General features: G+C 42.4%; 1 protein-coding gene across 5 annotated transcripts in view; it reads left to right on the top strand.

The window, feature by feature from the left end:
- The window catches only part of PSD3 (pleckstrin and Sec7 domain containing 3), a 902,747-nt gene that overhangs the window by 585,176 nt on the left and 291,357 nt on the right, over positions 1-26,214 (top strand). For 3 of the 5 annotated variants that reach the window (XM_073636969.1, XM_073636972.1, XM_073636971.1), the window contains one exon: positions 23,205-23,295. In XM_073636969.1, coding sequence (XP_073493070.1) covers positions 23,205-23,295 — 91 coding nt within the window. The remainder of the gene's footprint in view (positions 1-23,204; positions 23,296-26,214) is intronic. The other 2 variants (XM_073636968.1, XM_073636970.1) reach the window with 1 other exon arrangement.

Below are 26,214 nucleotides of genomic sequence, written 5' to 3'. Positions count from 1 at the left end.
AATAAAAAAAAACACCGAAAAATAGTTGTACATAGTAAATTCTATAAATGGTATAACGATTATTAAGTACTCATTCTGTTTTCACATACTGTATGATAACTTGTGCTACACCATTGACATTAAAATGCATTGTGATCAGTCACTTGTCCTACCTCAGAGCCCCGGTCTATTAGGAGAGCTGGGGTCACCCCCGCTGCTCTCAGTGTCTGTTATTATCTGCAGTTCTGATGAGATGGTGACAGCGCTGCAGCCAAAAACTGAGCTCAGAAACTCAACTGCTCATGCCGTCAACTCAGGGAGTGATGCTGAGCTTATGTATTGGCAGCTGCGCTGTCTACTCGACGTCAGCACTGCAGACAGTAATAGATATCGGGAGCAGCGGACCTGAGGAGGGTGAATAAAGCAAAGTTTTTGATTTTTTTATTTTTTTTATTTTAAATCTTACCCCTGATGAAGCACGTTGTGCGGAACGCGAGTCGGGCTGTCTGGACATCTTGAGCTATCCTTTATTTCTTGTTTGTATTATGGTCCCTGACTATGTATTGCATGTGCATATGTTTTTCATCATCATGACTACCACCATGAACAATTGTTTATGGTGGCATTCTCCAGCATTACTATTGTGTGTCAGCATAATATGGGTTTTGTTAATGATTTATATATTTCATGACACTGCCTGGCACCTGACATATTTTATACGTTCTGCACACTTTATTGCATATTTTATACGTTCTGCACACTTTATTGCATATTTTATACGTTCTGCATACTTGTGTTTTTTTTTTAAAATATATACAGTTGAAACCAGAAGTTTACATACACTATATAAAAAGACACATATGCATGTTTTTCTCAATATGTGACATGAAATCAGAATAAACCTTTCCCGTTTTAGGTCAATTAGGATTACCATAATTTTTAATATTTGCCAAATGCCAGAATAATGAGAGAGAGAATGTTTTAAGGCATTTTTATTACTTACTGCAAAGTCAAAAGTTTACATACACTAAGATTCTTATGCCTTTAAACAATTCTGGACTGCGCATATGATGATGTCATGTGTTTGGAAGGTTCTGATAGTTTTTTGGCAACATCTGAGTTAATTACAGACATACCTGTGGATGTATTTTAATGCACACCTCGCCCTATGTATGATCATCTGCACATTTCTGGACCCAGACCTATCGTTCATGCGCAGTCTACTTAGGAAGGTGTTGCCAACCGAAACGTTTAATGATTGTGCTGATACTGCAATTAAAATATCATATACAATTCAATCTTTGAGTGCCCTGTTTTACTTGTTACTACAATTGGCGATGGACCCTACTGGTGCACCTTACCAGCAGTGCTACGGTTTCCCTTGTGTCAGATCGAAAACAGACATGTTACGCACACATGGTCCTCAAAAAAACAGACTACGTAGATTATAAAGGTGTGTGTTCTATCCGTGAGCACCTACGTGATTCACAGATGTCTAAAACTCATTTTTTTCATATAGTGCTCCGATATGTGATGCTTCATGTGCCATCCCACGCAGTAATTTGATCACACAATCCTGTGTTATATCTGAGTCTAGATCATGGATTAGATCTTGGATTTTTTTCTTGTATTGCTCTCTATACCACAATTCCCTTTTAAAGGGAATCTGTCACAAGGTTTTCGCTACCCCATCTGAGAGCAGCTTGATGTAAGAGCAGAGACCCTGATTCCAGTGAATGTGTCCCTGAGCTGCTTGCTGTCGTTATGATAAAATCCATGTTTTATGTGCTGATCCAGCAGAATGCTGAGCTCTGTATCACCCCGCCCACACCCCTGGCAACTTTCTGCCCATGTACAGTGTAGTTAGAAAGCCGCCAATCAGCGGTGGGGGCTGGGATATACAGAGCTCATGAATATGCTTGACTATTTGGTAGCAGGTTTACTAGTCCTCTATCGATAATCACCTGCTGATAAAACAGATTTTATCAAAACTACACTAAGCAGCCCAATAAGTTACACATCACTGGAATCAGGGTCTCTGCCCCTACATTATGCTGCTCTCAAATTAAGTGGCAGAAACCTGATGACCGATTCCCTTTAAATCGCAGAATTTAAATGTCTGTGATGAAGAAGAGGGATTTATGTCTTTCATTGTTGCCTTCACATTGTATAGCATTGTTTTTTTTCTTTTTGGTGTGCACAGTAATTACTAACTCGGGCAGATCTGTTCTCCCCTTAGGAGGAAATTGTCAGCAGTTTTTCCCATCTCAATTAATGGTATTGTTATCCCCCCTACACAGAGTAAGGCAGAAAGCATCCCTCAGATACCGCAATGCTTTTCAGCTTATATCCAAAGACTAAAAAAATGAGAACAATTGTCATTGTCTGCATGGAGACGGCATTTCTGTACCATTGCACAAGACGTATATGAGATAATTTTCTACAGCAGTTTCTGTTTCTAAGGATTATGCCTTGTTTTAATATGACTGCTCCTGGCAGACATCGGATTTAGGCCAATTTGTTAGCTTGCTGTGTACATGGGAGGGAATGGATTGCAGCGTGCTCATTAATACAAATGTGCAGATGATCGTAGGAAGGTGTAAGATGATTAAGGTGCAAACCTGCTGTCAGAGAAGGGACTCCAGTCACAATTATCTTGGCTGATCGTTATTAATTCATGAAGGCTGGGAACGCTGTGATCTGCCGTTACTATCTCTGCTATATACAGGATCAGCTGCAGCATTGGATATGAATGAATATATTTTGAAGTCATGTCATCAGTGACTGTAAATCCATGGGTTTTCTATCCCATGCTGTTTTGCTATCCCTATTGCCATCTATTTTCATATAGTCCTTCATATTTAGAGAGCACATCCCTTTCTTTCTTTCCTTGCTTCCTTAGTTGGCCACTTGGGGGCAGCAATGTTCTATGGTAGGCACTGATAGAAACGTGATAAAAACTTGCACTTTTTTAAGGATGCTCAAGCTATTTGTAAAATGACGTGCATTTTCTTTGACTTTCGGCTCATAAACATAGTCCTCGAGATTGTGCTTCGAAGCTATGGAATGGATGGATAGAGAACATCTTTCTATTCTGATGTGCGCCTGGGCTGGTAATGCTTTTCTATACTAGAGATAGGCTTTGAGAGCCAGCACTGGGTATGGTTTTTTGCGCTGGCTTGTGAGCATGCTTTGTAATAATTGATTTTAAATGCACATCAATTACAGTATCTAGAGAAAATGCAGGTGATCTATTAATCACAAAACAGCCGAAATTGCCTGCCCTTTAAAGGTTATTCCATTTATTAAAAAATTGGTGTAAATAAAGCTAGTCGTGTATGTTGTTCATCAAAGTTTTAATTGGATAATTGTAATGCTTGGCTCCTTGCCCCACTGCCTACAATATATCTCTTCTTTATACAAAGAAGCGTGTTGCTCTTCAGCTTAGTGCAGGGGGAATCTGTAGCTAAAAAATAAAAAGGATCGGCTATTTTCACATTTTATATTGTTTTGATTGTATTTTTCCGATAGGTCCCAGATTGAGGCACTTTATAATGCCATTTACAAGTAGGACAATATGGTGTGTAATAAAGGCACTAGCAAACCAATTAAAGGGAATCTGTCAGCAGGTTTTTGCTTTGTAACCTGAGGGTAGCATGATGTAGGGACAGAGACCCTGATTCAAGAGATGTATCACTTACTGAACTGCTTGATGTAGTTTGGATAGAATCCATATTTTCTCTGTTGTAGATGTAGCAGTGGTCAGAATGCACTGACGTACTGCTGAGCTGGCTGTCAGTCAGTGTTGAGGTGTGCTACTAAGTGGTGACTGAAGCCACGCCTCTATGACTGAAAACCGAAGGCTGCCTCGAGGAATACAGTTAATTTTTTCTTGGTAACTGGCTTCCAGTGCGACATCCACACAACTTTAGAATGCTATTAACCTGCAGATTAACCCCATATCTGCTGGATAATAGCGTTTTGGAACATGACAGGTTCCCTTTAAGTCAACCAATAGCTCTGGGCTATTCACAAAAATTGCCCCTAAAATACTTGCTATATACACTGCTTCCTTACTGTGAAACTGTCAGATACATATATTGTTAGCAGACCAAAGTTATTGCCTTGGGCCCCAGGCATCCGACTACAGTGGACATATTCTAATTTGCCAATGTATGAGAAAGACCATTGATCTGCATTCATATGGAACGACTATATGCTATTATAGTATGATAATGCTGTTCCAAAGTTCCCCTTTCAAAATGGTGATCAGAAATATAATAAACGTTCTCCTTTACCTGTACCATCATAGAATGAGCATCAATGTCATAATATAGATCCATTATGTCATGTAGGTATTCAATGCATCAGTGCATCCACACAATTGAGGAAAGGTGTATAAGTGACACGCTGACCTTTCAACTTTTGACAGATTAGTTTACTCCTCTCCTTCCCCCGATATTCATTGGACACCTTCTCCTTTCACCCTTCAAACAAATCTCGCCCTTTAATTATTAATGTCCACTCTACATGCACTTGACCTTGGGTCATGCACTTTTAATTCACACACTGGTACTCCTATGTCGCTTTTACATATATCTCTTGTTTCAGTTGTAGGAGTCTATGTGCAGGTGTATATTACATGTACAAGTATCCCATTATGTTTTTTTGTCCTAGTGCTGTTTGCCCCTTCTGTAATAAAAGAACAATCTTAGTCTTAATTCCCAAAGTTCCCCATATGTACCATTGTTCAATGAAGACAATCTAAGGCTTTATTCAGATGTCAGTGATTTTTCTCGTACGTAAAAGCACCAACCATATTTCATCAGTGTTTCCGGTCAGATTTCCACCAGTGTTTGATCCGTCATTTCCTCGTAATTAAAAAATAAATATAATACAAAGCTTCTCATACAAAGCAAGTTACAACTGGACAGAACACGGATTGCACATGGATGGCCATGTGTGCGGTCTGTAATTTTCACGGACTCTTAGTCTATATTCACACGTCTCGTTTTTCCAGCACGCTATAGATACGAAAAATGCAGCTTTTTACAGTCCCCATGAAATAAATGTGATTCCTGAAGTCTCATGCACATGTTGCTGATTTTTCCTTTGCATGTCTGCAACATGTCAATACTTTCAGCTGTTTTGCAGTGTTTTTCACCCTTTCTAGTAAAAATATGCATGAAAAAAATACAAAAACACGTTTTTATGCGTTTTTCCCCCCTGCAAAAAGACGAAGAAATCTCTGAAGCAAGTACTTATCATGTGCATATACCCTAAGGCTTGTATGTGTAATTTTGATCCCAGACATGGATGAAAAATGGACCTGCGGACATGTGAAAAAACAGATGTGAATAGCACAATAGACTTTAATGGGTTCGTGTTTTATCCTTGAAAATCACAAATAGATCCCGTACTTGATTCACAAACATCTGAATGAGGCGTTGAACCGGTCAGTCGATTCATGCTGGCCAAACCCCGGGCAGCATGTATTAGAGCCTGGACTACACGATTGGTGGTATGTTGTTCTCCGAAATTCCCTGGTGTTTCACAGAAATCAGTTTAGGGATCCGGCCTCGGACCACAGGGAGAGGCTTCTTCCCGCACACTCTATTGACCGGTCTCTCCCATGTGTGTGTATATAGGGAGAGACCTGTTAATCACCTGTAGCAGTACAGGAAGAACCCAGACAGAGCAGCACTAGACCAGTCCGATCTCTCACTATGGCCGGAGCTTTAACCCTTTCGCAACCCTGGGATTTTCCGTTTTTGCATTTTTGTTTTTTGCTCCCCTTGTTCCCAGAGCCATAGCGTTTTTATTTTTTGGTCAATATGGCCGTGTGAGCGGTAATTTTTTGCGGGACGAGTTGTACTTTTCAACGCCATTACTAGTTTTACTATATCATGTACGGGAAAACGGGAAAAAAATTCCAAGTGCGGTGAAATTGCAAAATGCCATTATTATTCTCCAGGTCATTACGAGTTCGTAGACACCAAACATGTATAGGTTCTTTTTTATTTAAGTGGTGAAAAAAAATTCCAAAGTTTGCTAAAAAAAAAATGGAGCCATTTTCCAAGACCCGTAGCGTCTCCATTTTTCGGGATCTGGGGCCAGGTGAGGGCTTATTTTTTGCGTGCCGAGCTGAAGTTTTTATTGATACTATTTTGGGGTAGATCCGATGTTTTGATTGCCCGCTATTGCATTTTATTGCAATGTTGCAGCGACCAAAAAGCGTAATTCTGGCGTTTGGAATTTTTTTCTCGTTACGCTGTTTACCGATTGGATTAATTCTTTTTCTGTATTGATACAGTGCCTACAAGTAGTATTCAACCCCCTGCAGATTTAGCTGGTTTGATAAGATGCAAATAAGTTAGAGCCTTCAAACTGCAAACGAGAGTAGGTTTTATGAACAGAAGCATAAATCTTACAAACCAAAACGTTATGTTGCTCAGTTGAATTTTATTAAATTTTAAACATAAAAGTGTGGGTCAATTATTATACAACCCCTATGTTTAATATTTTGTGGAATAACCCTTGTTTGCAATTACAGCTAATAATCGTCTTTTATAAGACCTGATCAGGCCGGCACAGGTCTGTGGAGTTATCTTGGCCCACTCCTCCATGCAGATCTTCTCCAAGTTATCTAGGTTCTTTGGGTGTCTCATGTGGACTTTATTCTTGAGCTCCGTCCACAAGTTTTCAATTGGGTTAAGGTCAGGAGACTGAGTAGGCCACTCCAACACCTTGACTTTTTCCCTATTGAACCAGGCCTTGGTTTTCTTGGCTGTGTGCTTTGGGTCGTTGTCTTGTTGGAAGATGAAATTACGACCCATCTTAAGATCCTTGATGGAGGAGCGGAGGTTCTTGGCCAAAATCTCCAGGTAGGCCGTGCTATCCATCTTCCCATGGATGCGGACCAGATGGCCAGGCCCCTTGGCAGAGAAACAGCCCCACAGCATGATGCTGCCACCACCATGCTTGACTGTAGGGATGGTATTCTTGGGGTCGTATGCAGTGCCATTCATTCTCCAAACGTCACGTGTGTGGTTGGCACCAAAGATCTCGATCTTGGTCTCATCAGACCATAGAACCTTGAACCAGTCTGTCTCAGAGTCCTCCAAGTGATCATGAGCAAACTGTAGACGAGCCTTGACATGACGCTTTGAAAGTAAAGGTACCTTACGGGCTCGTCTGGAACGGAGACCATTGCGGTGGAGTACGTTACTTATGGTATTGACTGAAACCAATGTCTCCACTGCCATGAGATCTTCCCGGAGCTCCTTCCTTGTTGTCCTTGGGTTAGCCTTGACTCTTCGGACAAGCCTGGCCTCGGCACGGGAGGACACTTTCAAAGGCTGTCCTGGCCGTGGAAGGCTAACAGTAGTTCCATAAGCCTTCCACTTACGGATGATGCTCCCAACAGTGGAGACAGGTAGGCCCAACTCCTTGGTAAGGGTTTTGTACCCCTTGCCAGCCTTGTGACCCTCCACGATCTTGTCTCTGATAGCCTTGGAATGCTCCTTTGTCTTTCCCATGTTGACCATGTCTGAGTGCTGTTCACAAGTTTGGGGAGGGTCTTAAATAGTCAGAAAAGGCTGGCAAAAGAGATCTTTAATCCACACATTTGAAACTCATTATTCTTGGTGCCTGAACTACTTCTTAATACTTTAGGGGGACCAAACAGAATTCTTGTGGTTTGAGGGGTTGAATAATAAATGACACTCTGAATTAACTTTTAACGTTTAAAAAAAAAAAAAAAAAAAAAAAATTTGCTGCAGTGCATTTCCCACTTCCAGGCTGATCTACAGTACAAATGTCACAATGCCAAGTTAATTCCGCATGTGTCAACCAGCTAAATCTGCAGGGGGTTGAATACTACTTGTAGGCACTGTAGATCGGGCGATTCTGAACCCGGCGATACCAAATATGTGTATGTGTTTTTTTTTTTAATTATTTTATTTTGAATGGGCGAAAGGGGGGTGATTTAAACTTTTATATCTTTTTAATTTTTTTTATATTTTTAAAAACATTTTTTTTTTTTTTCACTCATTGCTTGCTTCAATAGTCTCTATAGGAGTCTAGAAGCAGCACTTGTCTGATCGCCTCTGCTACATAGAGATGATCAGCAGATCACCTCTATGCAGCAGAAATGGTCCTGTGCTATGAGCGCCGACCACTAGGTGGCGCTCATAGCGATCAGCTCATGACAACCACTGGAGTCTGCTGCAGACCCAGGGTTGTCATGCCCACGTATCGGTGACCCGTGATCATGTGACGGGGTCACCGATGGCGGGGTAAGTGACGCGCTTCCGGTTCGGCGCTCTAAAATGCCGCTGTCAGAGATTGACAGCGGCATTTAACATGTTAACAGCCGCGGGTGGATCGCGATTCCACCCGCGGCTGTTACGGGCACATGTCAGCTGTAAGAATCAGCTGACATGTGCTCCGTTCAGTGCGGGCTCACCACCAGAGCCCTCACTGAACCGGGAGTTACAGCCTTGTTGCGTACAAATACGGCACAGGCTGTAAAGGGGTTAAATGGTTTTCTCTGAAACGTAGGAGCATTTCCGAGTAAACCATATCTGGCTGCAGTCATACCGCCTGTTGTTTGGGTAGCATGAATCGACTGACAGGTTCCCTTTTTAAGGCGAATTGACCTTTGATATTCCAGCTAGAAATTAGGTAAAATTGTATCTTTAGAGATGTTATGCAATATTTACCCTTAATCGTTGCACAGTAATGAAAAAATGTGATTCGCCAGCAAACAAGTGTCAATTTAATGACCCCAGGGCATCCAGTGTCTCACAGTGTTACTTATTGAAAAGAAATGTGAATTTTCTTGTGGCGAAGACTCAGCTGCCATCCAACAGGTTTAATTATAGGCATCTTGAGAACACAAGTCGTGCAGCAATAACAAAACAAATCATCAAGATGCCTTCTAAAGGATCTTGGTTGGCTCATTGCGAGAGAAAATAATTAGTGATTACCTGGACATGCTAGATTCTTTAAGAAGAGGATGAGGCCGCAATCCCCCATGGCCTTCACCAAAATAAAGATTGCTTCATTAACAGACCATAATTAAGTCTATGTCTATAATGCTGGATTATTCTACAAAGTCTATAATTCTAGATTATTCTACAAATACCTAACCAATTTATGACTTGCTATACTTTTCTATTAGCATTGCCGATTGTTATACAATACTACAGTAGAAAATGTTTGTTCAGTATTGACGTTTCACCTTCTATATCTTGTTCAGTGGTGGTCAGGTTTTAGCCTTCCATACCTTGGCCATGTCTCTGAGCACTGAACATCTTGTACTTCTGGGCACTCCAGGGAGGTTGCAGTTCTGGAATATTAGCGCTCTGAAGGATACTGGGTTCCTGATTGCTTCACGTTTGATTCTTCCCAACTCTTTGGCCATGAATATGCGTTTATTTTTCCTAACAAAAATAACAAAGCAACAAAGCTTTTGATGGTTCTCTGATCACTCCCCAATATCTTAGCAATTTCAAAAGTGCTGCTTCTCTATGTAAGACTTGTAACAATTTTTGACTTTTCAGAGTCAGGTAAATCTCTTATTTTGTCCCATTTTGCCTGAGGAAAACAAGCGGCCTAATAATTCTCCACACCTTAAAGGGAATCTGTCACCCCCTGGGACCTATCAGACCTGTAATATGGGCATACCAGTGATAGAAATGTAAATCTATACCTACCTGTATTCCCCATATTAGAGGTTTGGTTGCTTTGAAATGTCTTTTTATTAAATCTGTTTTCTTATGCTTGCGGGCCGGGGAACCGGAAGAAATCCCCTCCTACGTAGTAAATTTCAATGTCCGTCCCCCCCCTTCCCCTGCACGTCACAGGGCCCTGTGATGTGCAGTTTCATAGCCAGATCCCGCGCCTGCGCAATTTACCTTGTACGCAAGGCGCACGTCTTCCTCCAGTCTATGGTCGGGTATGTTGTGTGCAGGCGCCGGCGAGTCACAGTGACTCCCGGGCCCCTGCGCACAAGATCAATACTTGAAAAAATATAGCTGGGAGAAAAAAAAGGTATGCCTTGCGTTATAGGTGATGTGCGGGATCTGGAAGACGAGACTGCACGTCTTGAATTTCACTACGTAGGAGGGGATTTCTTCCCATCCCCTGACCCCCAAGCATAAGAAAACAGATTTAATAATAAGACATTTCAAAGCAACCAAACCTCTAATATGGGCCATACAGGTAGGTATAGATTTACATTTCTATCACCTGTATGCCCATAATAGAGGTCTGATAAGTGCCAGGGGGTGACAGATTCCTTTTAATAAAGGGTGTTGATATCATTAGGCTTCACCCCTCCTCATTACACATATACACATCACCTGATCATCCAATAAACATTCACGTTTATACTGCTTGGAGATGGAAAAATCTGCATAAAAATGTTAGTCAAAATACTCGCTATTAATTCATCTTACAGTGTGTGTGCTCTAGTCAATCAGAAACACAATGCAGCCAAGTATCTTGTAGTGAAGAAAATAACTGGCAGTTGAGCATTAGGCTATGTTCACACGTTGCGTTTTGTAGTGTTTTTTTTTTTTTCAGGGTCTTTTTATGCAAATTAAAAGCTGTTATTTACAGTACCAGCAAAAGCTATGAGATTTTCAAAAATCACATGTGTACGCTTGGTGTTTTTTTTCACGCATAGAAAACAGAGTGTGCAAAAACGCTGCAAAAAACGCAACCAAAGTGTAAACATAGCCTTACCCAGTTTTTGAGTAGCTGAAATTCACAGTAAAGGCAAGTTCACCACTAGGATTTGAGCAATTTTTACACTATGGGCAACACCTTTGTCACTTTTTGTACAATTTCATCTATTTTGCTTAGTTGCAGGCCATTGCAGTGCGTCAAAAAGGATTAGAATATTTTTCCCTGGGAAATACACTGTGTTCCAAATTATTATGCAAATAATATTTTCTCAGATTTTCCCAAATTACCTATATGAATTGCAGTCATTGTAATTTTCCAGTCAAATAACTATTAGAGTACAATTGAAAGGTTTTTGTACAAACTGCCTATGATAACAGTATATTTTTTTAAAAATAAAACACTCAAACTGCACTCAAAATGCATGTTCCAAATTATTATGCACAGCAGAGTTTTCAACCTTTTCATTTTAATAAAGAACAAAAAAATGGTCATTTTTGAAATTATAAGCATTAGCAGGTTATTACAAACTGAAATCAAACAGTTTTCAACTCAAAACTTTATCCTAGGTGATGTTACATTTGCACATAGGACCCCTTGTTCGAAAGGAGCTTCTGAACTCTCTCGTCCATTGAATTTGTCAGGTTTTGGATGGTTTCTGCTTCAATTGTTTTGCATGAGGACAGAATACCCTCCCAGAGCTGTTGCTTAGATGTGAACTGCCTCCCGCCATCATAGACACTCCTTTAATGATGCTCCAGATGTTCTCAATGGGGTTGAGGTCAGGGGAGCATGGGTGCCACACCATAAGTTTGTCCCCTTTTATGCCCATATCAGCCAGAGATGCGATGTGTTATGTGCAGCATGAGACGGTGCATTATCATGCATGAAAATGATCTTGCTGCGGAATACACGGTTCTTCTTCTTGAACCATGGCAGGAAGTGCTGTTTGAGAAACTCAACATACATTATGGAGTTCATCTTTACCCCTTCAGGGATCCTAAAGGGGCCGACAATCTCTCTCCCCATGATTCCAGCCCAAAACATTACTCCACCGCCTCCTTGTTGGCGCCGTAGCCGTGTTTGCATGGGGTGTCCATCAACCAGCCATCCTCCACTCCATCCATCTGGACCATCGAGCGTTGCACGGCACTCATCGGTGAACAAAACAGTTTTGAAGTCAGTCTTCATGTATTGTTTGGCCCACTGGAGCCGTTTCTGCTTGTGTGCAGTGGATAGAGGAGGTCGACAGGATGGCTTACGCACAGCTGCAAACCTCTGAAGGACCCTGCATCTTGTTGTTTGGGGGACGTTGGAGGCACCAGCAGCTTCAAAAACTTGTCTGCTGCTATGACAAGGCTTTTTTGCCGCTGCTCTTTTAACCTGACGTAATTGCCTGTAGGAAAGAGTCCTCAATTTTCCCTTATCAGCACGCACACGTGTGTACTGTGAATCAGCTACATACTTCTTGATTGTGCGATGATCAGGATGAAGTGTCTTGGCAATGTTGATTGTAGTCATGCCTTGACCTAAACACTCCACAATTTGTTGCTTCTCAGCAGCCGACACATCCTTTTTCTTTCCCATTTTGGCAGAAAATGTAGGCTGCTTAATAATGTGGGACAGCCTTCTTAAGTAGTCTTGCCTTTCATTGGACACACCTGACAAACTAATTAGCACAGGTGTCTGCAATTGCTTACAGTGATATAAAGAGCCCTGACACACATCACCATCAATGAGTTTAACTGACAAACAAAAAAATTCTTACCTTATCACTCCTAAACACTTTTTGCATAATAATTGTTATGCAATTTCCCTGACTCCTGACTCCGACTCTATGATTTCGACTCTGACTCCACAGCACTTCCTCACTACTGAGCATGTACATAAAGTGTAGAACAGAATCATCTCAACTAAAAGCCGAGATCTTAGATCAGGAGGAACAGAACAGACATTTATAGGACATTTCATAACTTTCCCAAATTCTTATGAAAACTTTTACAGCACATCTTGCATTGAACTACTGTACCCAATTTATTATGTATTTTCAGAGTCAGTCCAATTTATATAGACTCCATAGCCCTGGTGGCAACACCTTTTTGAATTTATGTATTTTATAGTATTGATATTTTGACACGTAATTTAAATGTTTTAGAGACATACTGTATGGTCAATAGATAGTCCTATAAATAATCAATATAAAGGCTATAAGACAACTACCGTATTTTTTCGGATCATAAGACTCACTTTTTTCCCCCCAAATTTGGAAGGAAAATGCGGGGTGCATCTTATGGTCCGAAAGTAACTTACCGGTGGTGGTTGAGTGGGATCGCGGCAGCAGGCCACAGCGGCAGCAGACGAGGTGGTGAAGCAGGCCAGTATCTGCCTGGGGACCGGGGCCTTGCCGGGTACAGGGGCCGGTGTCATGCTGTGAGCGGTGTGAGCCCCTTCCGGTGCGCGCGGCCATCTTTCTGAAGCTGTGATCTACAGGAAAATGACCACTGGAGCCGGTGCGTGCGCTCTGCCACGCTGGCGCCCATTTTCCTGTAGAAAAGATGGCCGCGCGCACCGGAAGCCGCTCACGCCGCTCTGCCACGCCACTCACAGCAAGACACCGGCCCCGGTACCAGGCCCCCAGCGCCTGCCACCAGGCCCTTAGCTCACCAGTGCCTGGCCCCTACGCCAGCCACCAGGCCACCGGTGCCAGGCACCCAAGCCCCGAGCGCCAGCCACATGGCCCCCAGCCTCAGGCCACCAGTGCCAGGCCCCCAGTGCCAGCCACCAGGCAACCAGGCCCCCAGCACCAGGCCCCCAACCCACCAGTGTCAGGTCCCCAACCCCAGGCCACCAGTGCCAAGCACCCAGGCCCCAAGCCCCCAGCGCCAGGCTACCAGGCACCAGTCCCCCAGCGCCAGGCCCCCAGCCCCAGGCCTGGCTTCCTGAAGGACCCTGCCTCCTGTGACCCCCGCTCCACTGCCCCCACCCCAACCCCCCTCCCCGGTAAGATACCTATTCAGACTATAAGACAGATCCCCGTCTTATAAAAAATATTTTTTTCCTGTTTTTCCTATCACCACGACAGCACCCACTGAGAGAGGGGATCCGCCCACAAGGACAGGCGGTCCCCCTTGCCTCCTCAGTTGGTTTCTTGTCCTTATCGGAACCTGCATCATGTGGCCTGGATCCTGATGCCTCTGTGCGGTACCTGTGGGGACGGCAGAGTCCGGGTTTCCAGTTGCAGCATCGGGAGAGCCCTGCCTGTCAGACTCCCCCCTCCACTTGGAAGGATGGCGCGATCCCATGGTCCGGGTGGTGCCGCCATGAGTTGCGTGGGTGAGGTGCAGAGGATTCCCCTGCATACATCCGGAGGTCGCAGGGTGTGAGCATTGGCCGCCCTTTGCCATTTTCAGGCCGGTTCCAGGTGTTTGCTGACCTGATGACGCGCCCGATAACCCGGAAGTAGTGGATAACTTCAGGGGGGACCGGGGAGGTGCATCAGCCGGCGGGAAAGATGGGGGCGCGGCCTATAGATGAAATAGGCCAGCGTTCTAGCACACCCTGTGCTTCACTATGTCTTCCGGAGATGCGGAGGAGCACCCACAGGTAGCTAAACAGCACAAAGGTAGTGCCAGGAGCAGCGATGGTGGTCGCCCTAAAGGCAGCGATACCACCAGCAGGAGTGAGCAGTGCCTTCAGTCCAAGCCCTCCAAACCCAGCGCTATGCCTCCACCTTCAGAGACGGTATCCCATTGACAAGCTTCAGATGGTCAGTGTATCTATGTGACCACCTGGTGAGCTGATTCCCCCTTCTTTTCTATATGCCCTTAGGCTAAAAAGAAGCCATCCAAGAATAAGCATAAAGAGTGTGCTTTGTGTATGCAGCCCCTCCCTGATGATTATCTCAAACTTTTATGTCAGCCTTGCATCTCTCAGACCCTGGACGAGGAAGCTCCTGTCCGTAATGCGGACCTAAAGTTATTTATTAGGGAAGAAGTCAGGAACACCCTTAATAACGTGCATAAGCCTAAGAAACAGAAGGCTAGCCAGGAAGTGTATGAATGCGAGTCTGAATCCGTGGTAGAGACACAGGAAGAGGGATTAGTAGAATTCTCCCAATCATCGTCCTCATCCGATGAGGAAGGGAGATCGTGTTTCCCTATTCAGGATATAGACTCTCTAGTAAAATCTGTTCGTTCTACTATGGGTATAACAGATCCCAGGGAACCAAAATCAGCTCAGGAGTTAATTTTGCAGGCCTGTCTCAGAAAAAGCGCAGGTCCTTTCCAGTCATTGATGCAATAAAGGATCTTGTGCGACAGGAGTGGGAGAAATAGGATACCAGCGGGTTCCTTCCCTCATCATCAAAATATAAATACCCCTTTGATGATACCCAGTTGTCTGAATGGAGCAAGGTCCCAAGAGTCGATGCGACTGTTGCTTCTTCCTCTAAAAGAAATGTACTACTCTTAGAGGACGGAGGTCTCTTTAAGGACTCATCAGACCGAATAGCGGAAACGTTACTAAATTGAGCCTGGAAGTCATCTTTGGGAACTTTCAAACCGGCAACAGCCAGTACCTGTATTGCAAGATCTATGCTGGTATGGATTGATCAACTGGAGGATCAGATTAAAACAGGAACACCTAGAGATAGCCTCTGTTTCTCAGCTCCGTTAGTGGTGCGGCCTATCTAGCGGATGTGTCAGCTGATTCGCTTAGATTAGCAGCCAGAACTGCTGGCTTATCTAACGCTGCTTGTAGCGCTTTATGGTTAAAAGAATGGAAGGGGGATGCACACGCTAGATCTAAATTGTGCACCATTCTGTGCAAGGGTGAGTACTTATTTGGCCCTGTACTCGATGACATTCTGGCAAAGGCTGGTGATGTCAAGAAAGGCTTCCCTAAACCATCTGCTCCTAATTTTAGGAAGGTTTTCAGAAAACGGTCGTTTGCACGGAGAAAGCCAGACTCCAGATGGGAGCCCAACGAGCAGAAGCTGAAAGGTGCCTACTCCAGTGGTTCCTCCTCGACGAAACGAAAAAACAAGAATCACTAATCCAAACCCCCCGGTTGGTGGTAGATTAAAATATTTTTATGATAAATGGACTCAAATCACCACTAGTAGATGGATTCTCGACCTAATTTCATCCGGGCTGAAAATGGATTTTCAGAGAATCCCTAGGGATTCCTTTCTTCAAACTATTCTATCTAACCCTGTCCAGCAATGTGCTTTAAAGGCAGAGGTTAGAGGTTTATTAAAGAGGCTCCTGGGGGTGCAGGAGGGGATAGGGTTTCATTCCACTCTATTCCTGGTTCACAAACCTGATGGTTCCTTTAGGACTATTATTAACTTACGGAAATTGAACTCCTTCCTTAGAACCCAAACTTTTAAAATGGAATCCATAAAGTCTACTATTCGGCTTCTGTTTCCCAGGTGTTTCATGGTCGTAATGGATCTAAATGATGCATATTATCATCTTCCTATTCATCAAGACCACCAACAGTTTCTAAGGGTTGCAGTGCATCTGGACGATGAGGGCAGGCACTTCCAGTTCACTGCAATGCCGTTTGGCCTGTCCATGGCTCCATGTATCTTCACAAAGGTGATTGCAGAAATAATGGCCCATTTGCGGGAAAGGGATACTCTGGTTATCCCATATCTAGATGACTTCCTAATATTGGGGAAGTCTGCAGCTCAATGTGCTTCCCGATTAAACCATATTATATCGTCCTTACAGGATCTGGGTAGGATCATAAACCTGCAAAAATCAAGACTGTCTCCATCAACCTTGCAGAGTTTTCTGGGTCTCCACCTAGACTCAATGACTCAGCACTGTTTTCTACCAAAAGAAAAACTGCTAAATGTTGTAAGCAAGGTCCGCATTGTAGTGCATAACCCAGAACTATCTTTAAGAGATGCCATGTCCCTGATGGGATCCCTGACCTCTTGTATCCCGGCAGTCCAATGGGCACAATTTCACTCTAGGGATCTAAAATACGAGGTTCTCAAGGCAAGCGAAATCTTGCAAGGCCATCTGGAAGGGAAGATGCGTTTGTCAGCCTCCACAGTAGATTCTCTATGTTGGTGGCTAGATCCATCTAATTTGTCCAAGGGGGTCCCATGGGTCATAACACCGGACATCGTAGTGACAACAGATGCCAGCCCCTCGGGGTGGGGGGCCTATATAGGCGATCACATAGCCCAGAGGCGGTGGACAACAGGCGATGCAATTGGTTCCTCAAATCTGAAAGAGTTAAAGGCGGTGAAATATGCCCTCTTCAGATTTCTGCCCATCCTTCAGAATTCCCATGTGCAAATGCACACCGACAATACCACAGTAGTTGCCTATCTGAATCACCAGGGAGGTACACGGTCCACCTTCTTTGATGTCCACGGCGGAAAAGATTTTCGTACTGGCAGAAAAACATCTCCTCTCCCTTTCAGCCCTGCACATCAGGTGGATAGACAATATCAAAGCAAACTCCTCAGTCGCCATTCTCTACACCAAGGGGAGTGGGCCCTGAACAAACAGATTTTTCAGCAAATAGTTCGGCTAGGGGGGGTTCCGGGCATAGACCTCTTTTCAACCAGAAGCAACAGAAAAGTCAGACTGTTTGCTTCACTGCTGCCATCGGATCACCCAGAAGTAGTGGATGCTCTACAGACTCTTACAATCTAGCCTATGCCTTTCCCCCATTGTGTTTGATTCCAATAGTCCTCAGAAAGATTAGGGAAGAAGGAGCGAGAGTGATCCTAATTGCTCCTTTCTGGCCCAGGAGGCCTTGGTTTTCTTGGTTGAAAGCCATGTCAGTAACCGACCCATTGATCCTGCCATCAGGTCCGGAGCTGCTCTCTCAGGGTCCATTCCGTCACCCTGAGGCAGAGGGTCTCCATCTGATGGCAGGGAATTTGAGAGGCAGCTGTTAAGGCAAAGAGGATTCTCTGAGTCTTTAGTGTCACCTCTTCTTCAAAGTAGGAAAGAAGTTACTACAAAAACCTACTGTAGGGTATGGAAAAAATTCCTACAATTCTATTCAGGCCCCCTTACTAACCAAGCGCCTATTCCAGCTATCCTAGAATTTTTACAGAAGGGGCGTGAGCTGGGTCTATCTACCAGCACTTTAAAAGTGCAAATCTCGGCTCTAGGTGCATTGTATAACTGCAGTATAGCGGCGGGACAGATGGGTCTCTAGGTTTGTACAGGCTTGTGAGCGTAGCGACCCTGTGTACATACCCAGGCTTCCACCCTAGGACTTAAACCTTGTACTAGATGCTTTGACGGGTCCTCCCTTTGAACCTCTGACTTCTGCCTCTATGAAAAATTTGTCCATAAAGACAGCCTTACTGGTAGCCTTAACGTCAGCTAGAAGGATGGGCGATATACAGGCTCTTTCAATAGATGCCCCCTTCCTTTTAGACTTTCAGGACAAACTAATCCTGAAACCTGATCCAGCTCATTTACCAAAGGTTGCTTCTAGATTTCATAGGAGTCAGGCGATATGTCTACCCTCCTTTTTATGAAAACCTGTCTACACCAGAGGAACACAGGTTCCATATGTTAGACATTAGAATAGCACTAGAATATATAGCTAGAACTCAGTCCTGGAGGAAAAGTAGGGCCTTGTTTGTGTCCTTATAGGGTCACAGAAAGGGGTCTGTTATCACAAAGAACACTCTATCCCGATGGATACGGGACGCGATCTGCACAGCCTACTCAGCCAAAGGTGAGAGTCCTCCGGACTGCATAAGAGCCTATTCTACTCGGGCCATGGCTTCCTCCTGGGCTGAGAGAGCTGATATGTCTATAGACTTAATTAGTAGGGCGGCAACTTGGGCCTCACCTTCAACCTTTTTCAGACACTATTGTCTTGATTTGTCTTCTTCCTCGGATCTTGATTTTGGGAGATCAGTTCTTAATACTGTGGTCCCTCCCAGGTGATGGTCTCTGAAAGTCTCTCACTGGGTGCTGTCGTGGCGATAGGAAAATCTGTGATTACTTACCGGTAATCGTATTTTACGGAGACCACGACAGCACCCACTCACTTCCCCCCCGTTATTATTACTCACCGGTTCTGCACTTAGAAAAGGTGTTTATTTACTTTTCACATTTACGGTGATAGTATTCTGATATACTAGTTAGGATGTTTATGTATTTAACCTGTTATGGCGGTTCCTCCTAAATTCTCTGTAACCAACTGAGGAGGCAAGGGGGACTGCCCCTTTTAACCTGTAGGTTTCCTGTCCTTGTGGGCGGATCCCCTCTCTCAGTGGGTGCTGTCGTGGTCTCCTTAAAATATGATTACTGGTAAGTAATCACGGATTTCCACCCCAAGGTGCGTCTTATGGTCCAGTGCGTCTTATAGTCCGAAAAATATGGTACATAGATTAATAAATAGATCCTTTTAGCAGGGCTGTGGAGTCGGAGTCAGTATAAAATGGACTGACTCCGACTCCTAAAATATAGAATAAATTGGGTACAGTAGTTCAATGCAGTTTGTGGGGAATATTTTTTCATAAGAATTTGGGAAAGTGATGAAATGTCCTATAAATTCCTATCCTATTCCTGATCTAAGGATCTACATTTTTAGCTGTGATGAATCTGTTCTACAGTAAATTTAGCACTTAAACATGAGCCATGTATGAGGGAGCCGGAGATTTGGCTTACCGACTTCACAGCCTTGCCTTTTAGACCAGAAAGGGGCTGGAGTATTAACTGAAAAAGGATTTTACTGCCATTCTGACTTTGATTTTCAAAGATTCTCACCTAATATTAAATTGAGCAATTTATAAGTACAGCTAGAAACTCAGACCTCATGAATCTCTTTCTCTTCTCACCCAGTCTGACTGAAAGCTGCAGCTTGTACTGAGCAGTGTAAGGTCTCAGCAGGGAGGAAGGTCACTGAGGAGCTATAAATTAGGCTAGGTTGGTCATAGAGAGCTAAAGGGAACCTGTCCCCTCCTGAAGTGCTGTTTACATGCAGACATAGTGGTAATCTTCAGATAAATATCATTTAAAATTATGCCTGGCTTCCTTACTGGAGCAGCAGGCACAGGGAGAAAATGAAGTTGTAGTCTCACTGCAATCGCACGCTTCTAGTCATTCGAATGGTGCAGGGGCCTATTACAATCAGTGCTCACTATACAGTAAACACACTGTAATCACTCCCCAGCACCTTGATTGACTACCATCTCTACTTTGAGCAGGCTGTCACTCAACGTGTCGGGATGTTATTACAACTCACTTACTGTATAGTGAGCAGTGACTTTAACAGCTCCATTTCCCGCTTTGATGAGTAGAAGTGAGCAGCTGCAGGGAAAATAAAGCTTACTTTTTTTCCCTGTAGCTGGAAGTCGTATATAATTTAAAGAGGTCAGCCACCTTCTCTTGTATGTGGTTTGTGAGGAAAGCAGTAACAAAAGAAAGTGGCCAACCCCTTTCATTGTTATTTACCTGTATATTACATTTTTCTGCAGGCAAACAGTATTTCTGAAGGTGACAGGTTCCCTTTAAAATTTTATAAATAATTATATAGCCATTTGGACATAAATTATCAAAATAAATGCCCCAACCTCATCAGGTCTGAGAGATCTATTTAATAATGTAATCATTTTGTATTAAAGGGGTATTTTCGTGTTATTAAATTACTTTAGTTAGTTAGAGCTTGAAAATAAGCATATTTGCAATTGACTTGCTCTTCTACCCACTGTCATTAACTTCTGACATCCGAGTCAGCTCTCTCTAACCCATTGATTTCTATCCTGCAGTTAGCTGTTTTCCCTGCCCCCCTTTCAGCTCCTGACCGAGCTGCTGTAATAAATCTTGCAAAATCACCTGCTTGCACCATCGGCTGCTTTCAAATCGCTTCTCCCAATCACGACTCTCACTTTCCAGAGCTGTGATTTTTCAAATGCAGTTATCTCTATATGAAAATACAGTGATACCAGTGTAGTCAAACCACTGATAGCGGTCTGTGTTGCAACATAACATGCTGAGCTTTATAGTGTTATTAATTCTATAGTTCGGCTACTCATCAGAACTGACACTAAAGGAGGATTGCCCACCCCATCAGAAACCAGGAAGTAAGGAGACTGCAGAGTTGTGAATGCTCAAGAGCCAATGAAAAAAAAACCCTTTAAGAATGAACAGTACATATGGTTTAGCCTCTGTAATCTGGTACCAGACCGCCAATGTATATAGTACTATTATAGAATGATCTTGAAGGGCTTTGCTTCTCTGGTAGATTAACATGGTTTGCAGCATCTACTAAATGTAAATCGAAATGTTACAGATTCCTTTGTACTTTGTTTTCACAATATTTCAAATAATTGTTATTTTAGGTAACATTCTAAATTATTAGTTCGACACCGGATATATAATTCTATGTAGATTATTGAACTCTGCTTTGACATGCATTTCTACCATGGTTGTAAATAAGCGTAATAGCTTTGGGAATTACTATTGACTGAATTCAGGAAGGAAATGTGAGCTGTTCTCTATTGTTGGCAGTGTTTGTGCTGTTTATGATGCATCTAAAGGCCCCATACACATGAATTTTTCTAAAGTGTATGATGGCCTTCTGAGATAAGGATCCGGCATGTCTGATTCCGGACTGCTGATCCTTCTGTTTTTGGCCAGATAATCCAATGCTTGAGGAGTCTGGCTGCGGCTCTCCTGTAAAGGACACAGGATCTCTCGGCAGATCAAATGCTCTTGTGTTTGGAGGAGTCGGGGGAGAGAGCTGCTGGCCGAATGGTTGGGCCAAACCATCGTTTCGGCCAACTGCTGTATATTGTGTTTGGGGCCCGGCCCCTAAGGCTAAGTGCACTATGCAATCTTGTCCCCACAAATTCTTTAACTTTACCTTAGATCCCTATTTATCAGACAGCACACATTATTATTATTTATTATTATTATAGCGCCATTTTTTCCATGGGGCTTTACATGTGAAAAAGGGGGTATACATAGCAAAAAACACTTACACACTTACAATAACCTTAACTGAACAAGTCAGCGACTGGTACAGGAGGAGAGAGGACCCTGCCCGTGAGGGCTCGCAATCTACGAGGGAGGGGTGAGGATACAGTAGGTGAGGGTAGAGCTGGTCGTGCAGCAGTATGGTGGAGCGGTGGTTACTGCAGGTTGTAGGCTTGTCGGAACAGGTGGGTCTTCAGGTTTCTTTTGAAGGTTTCCACGGTAGGCGAGAGTCTGATATGTTGAGGTAGAGAGTTCCAGAGTTGGGGGAGATGCACGGGAGAAATCTTGTATGCGATTGTGGGAAGAGGAGATAAGAGGGGAGTAGAGAAGGAGATCTTGTGAGGATCGGAGGTTGCGTGCAGGTATGTATGGGGAGACTAGGTCACAGATATATGGAGGAGACAGATTGTGGATGGCTTTGTATGCCATGGTTAGGGTCTTGAACTTGAGTCTCTGGGCAATGGGGAGCCAGTGGAGGGACACCAATGGGGGAGCCAGTGGAGGGACACTTTCGGCTTCCATCTGGATGGTATGTGTTGGCATGCAGTTATAGCAAGGTGCTGTAGACTGCATTTTCCAATTCAGAGGGTCACTATAGAAAATTGTATTTTGTTTTTGCAATGGCTCCCTGAAGTGATGCCTCAAGCCACAAGTGAAGTGTGTACACAGACTTACATAGCTAACTATTTTGTAATATCGCCAGATATCATTTTGCATGTCCAGAATATGATGTCTTCTTCAGCATAGTTTATCAGTAGTAATGTGTCCACTTCAGGTAATGATATTCATATCTTGTGACCGTTCTAAATTCACAGTTAAATACTTTTTGCATAGCATATAGAGCTTAGCACTCAAGCATATAGTATATAAGGGTACTATATGACACCGACACGCCAAGCAAGGTGCTTTGTTATGGGTAGTTCTGGGGCTCATCAGGATTCGGTATGATTTTATTTCATCGCTCTTCTCTTGATGAATGTTCCTTCCTGACAGATATGTTTTACCAAGCATAGCATTGTGGCACATGTCACAGAGCTGAAGTGTATCTAATGATTTATTACAGGCATAGGTTTGATTAGTCAAGGCCAGGTCATCTGTCTTGTTCAGTGGTGAACTCCCATCTTGGAGAAAGTTATGATTGTAATTTAGAAGAATGCCATCGGTCAGAGACATCTTAAATAAAGGCAGCAGAACGTTAAGTTTTACAATGTCCACGTTCATCCAATAATGTGCTGTCTTCCAGATAAGTATACCACATCAGGACAGCAGCTGTGGTAGCACGTGAATGCTTGCTTCCTTGCCCTTCTGTCCACATAAGGCTTTCGAGCTGTCTTCTCACATTCGTGTTGAGTTGCCCTTCATCACGTCTCATTGCACATGTTCTAACTACATATATGTGTTTAACACCAGTCATGTTTTTGAAAAAACCTGCAGTAGTTATAAAATCGTACTTTCAGGCAATCCATTTCGTATCTGTCTAGAACATTGCTTTGGTCACATTTTAATTAATGCGGGTACAAGGAAATAGATCATTTTTAATGCATGATCTTCCGTTTTTCAGAATATTGGAAAGAAGATGAGCTGTCAAGAATTCATTGCCAATCTTCAAGGGGTGAATGAAGGCACAGATTTCCCACGGGGGCTTCTCAAGGTCAGTCCTACTATTGGCGAATTTCCTATTTTAGCACTGTAATGGTTATGTAATGATGTCACTAAGCTATTCTGTCCTTATTATATTATGTACTTTTTAGTTATCATCTGCTATCATCATCTAGCGTCAAGGATATCATTTGATTTATGCAAAATGTGTCTAGATTACTACCATCCATCAGCTACTTACATTAGAGCGTTTTCTGAGATTTCAAAGTTCCTGTATGTAATGAGTGTAATACTTTTGTAACAATTGCTCATGATTCCCTCTTTCAGCCTCCATGGGTTACTTTTGTTCTAGTATTTCATTTTTGGCATGATGACATAACATCCATAGTGATTTCATGCCACATGACCTTTCTGTGAAGGCTCGGACTGGCCCACGGGGGAACAGATGAATCTCCTGGTGGGCCTCTAACACCACTATTTGAGCAGTAGTTGACACACTACACTTAATTCACTGTGTACAAACATAGTCATTCATTTAACTAATCATTCATTTGACAAACTACCCGGCCTATTACTATATAGTAGGTTATTTTGTGAATGAAGGTAATGTAATATTTGCATGTAGCTAAACAGTAGGTCCCCATAGTCGATGTGTGACTGGGTTACCAAGGGTCTATCAGTAACATTGTTTCCACTCATTTTACTATTGGCAAAATATCAGTTAATTTTTTTTTAATTTTAGGTATGCCCAACTAAATAGCACTCATCTTTAGTGTGTATAAATGTGGGAAATATTCTCGTTAGCGACAAATCTAGGTGAAAATAATATACAACATTCAAATAGTTGAAACTACTTTTGGAGTAATTACTAGTTCCCTTCTTTATCCCTTTTACCCTCACTTTTCTTGGATTGGAAACATGTTGTAGGCAGACAGAATTCTCCTATTAGCTCTGGAATGCTTCAGGCTCTTCACAGTTCACCACTGCACCTTCCAGTTAGTAATTGACCCCCACCAAATGGCATTTTGTCACTGATAGTAAGTTTATTTTTGCTGATTTTATGACCTTTTTTTTTTTCAGTGTAAAAGTTTAAAGTGTAGTGTCAGGGTCACATTTCCTAGAACAGTCCTTCAATCTGATAATTAAGGCTCATGAAGCCATATACTGAATTCTGAACTGTCTGCGTTATTGCTGGCTATTTTCCAAGGCCACAAAGATCTTGTAAAAGACACGCTGAGGATATTAAAAAGCGTATTATAAAAAGGAAATTAATGCTTCAGATAGTTTCCTAACTTTTTTAATTATGTAAAAAAAATCAATATCCAGTTAATGTATTTTGTTTTTTTTTCTTTTATTTTAGACAATATTCTGAAAACCTATATTTTTCTATTAATTGATTATTACCATTTGTTACTTTTGGACTGATGTATGCAAAAATATATATGAAAACCAAACAGATCACATTTTCTTGACTTATCTAAGTGTGTGCTTACTTGCAGCTGGATCTAAGGGGGAACATTTCTCCTTGAGAAAAGTGCTAAGGTGGCTTAAGGTGACTTATAGGCCATGTAATGCTCTTTTGGGAATTTAAATCTTCTAATAGCCTCTTCATAAGGAAGGACTTTATTTCTGGTGCCACCTATTGGATGTAGCAATCATAAAAGTTAATATTGATCCTTTAACGAGCCTTGCCACATGACATAAGATAAGTAGCCAAACCGGAAACTCCATTTGCAAACATGTGTTTCGGAGTGTTGTCCCTCCTCAGTGCAACGCAGGAGATCTGATTTGGCTGTGTGAGAGGCTTGTGTATGTGAACTTTCACTACTGCCCTTCCAGGATCTTTCACGTCATTGACAATCATAAGCAACACTATATTTTGCAGAACGAGGGAAGAAAAGAGGGACAGAAAGTGAACTAAAGGACCAATCCACCCCTTTACTAAATGGAAACTATCATCAGAAATTGACCTATTGTTTAAATCCGTTTATGTTTAATGTATTCGGAAAAAAAGCTTGGCATTGTGTTTTTTTTTTTTTTTCACTTCACAATCTTTATTAAAAAAAAAATTGAAATCTTACAATTTTAACACTTGTCACTGGGCTATCTAGACTCATACCTGTTTTTTACAGAAGTCTCACTATCATCACAAACAGGATTCCGATGTCATATTACACCTCTCTACACGGCTGATAACATAGGATTCACCATACACAATAGTGATATCATAGATGACCTTGACAATGACCTTTGCACACACTTGTTAAATGCTTCAACACAAAAGATCTGAGTCAGTAGGTTGCTGCAAAAATTAATGTGGATTTTCTGAAAGATCAGGAAGTATGAGTCTAGAAAAACCTCAGTGGCCAGTATGAAAATTGTAAGATTTCTATTTTTTATTGTTGATCATAATATGAAAAAAAAAATCCCAATTTTTAAAAAAAAGATAAATTGAACCTGATTTAATCAGTAGGCCATTTTCTGATGACACATTCTTTTTCAGATCTTTTAATTTAGCAAATCTGTATTTTACGGCCGAGCTGTGAAGGGATATTTCTGTTCCTCTGGAGCACTGGGAAGTTTCCAGTATTTTACTAGAAGGCAACTGTAAACCATTAACATATAAAGTATGTCATTTAGAAAGTGAATAGTTTTAAAAGTGAAAAGGATATGATATAAGGTCATATTTAACGCATTTATAGAAATTTCATGCCCACTATGGCTAGTTTTACCCTGCGTAAAATGAATTTGAAATAAATCAGCAACATGTCAATTTTTCTTATGGTTACACTGAGTTTTATGTACAAATTTTTCCTATAGATTTGCATTAGATGTGTTGTGTTATTTAACCATTAGTGTTTTTTCTTTACTCTTGCTCTTCTTAGGCTATGTTCACAAACTGCGTTTTTGCGGCATTGTTTTTTTATGCAAATTAAACACTGCTTTTTACAGTACAAGCTTTAAGATTTCA

Source organism: Phyllobates terribilis, unplaced genomic scaffold (genome assembly GCF_046119375.1).
Source record: "Phyllobates terribilis strain yellow unplaced genomic scaffold, ASM4611937v1 Scaffold_1__5_contigs__length_1240528914, whole genome shotgun sequence".
Taxonomy (NCBI): Eukaryota; Metazoa; Chordata; class Amphibia; order Anura; family Dendrobatidae; genus Phyllobates; species Phyllobates terribilis.
The sequence above is the reverse complement of the archived record's forward strand: the minus strand, read 5'-3'. Positions and strand labels throughout refer to the sequence as shown.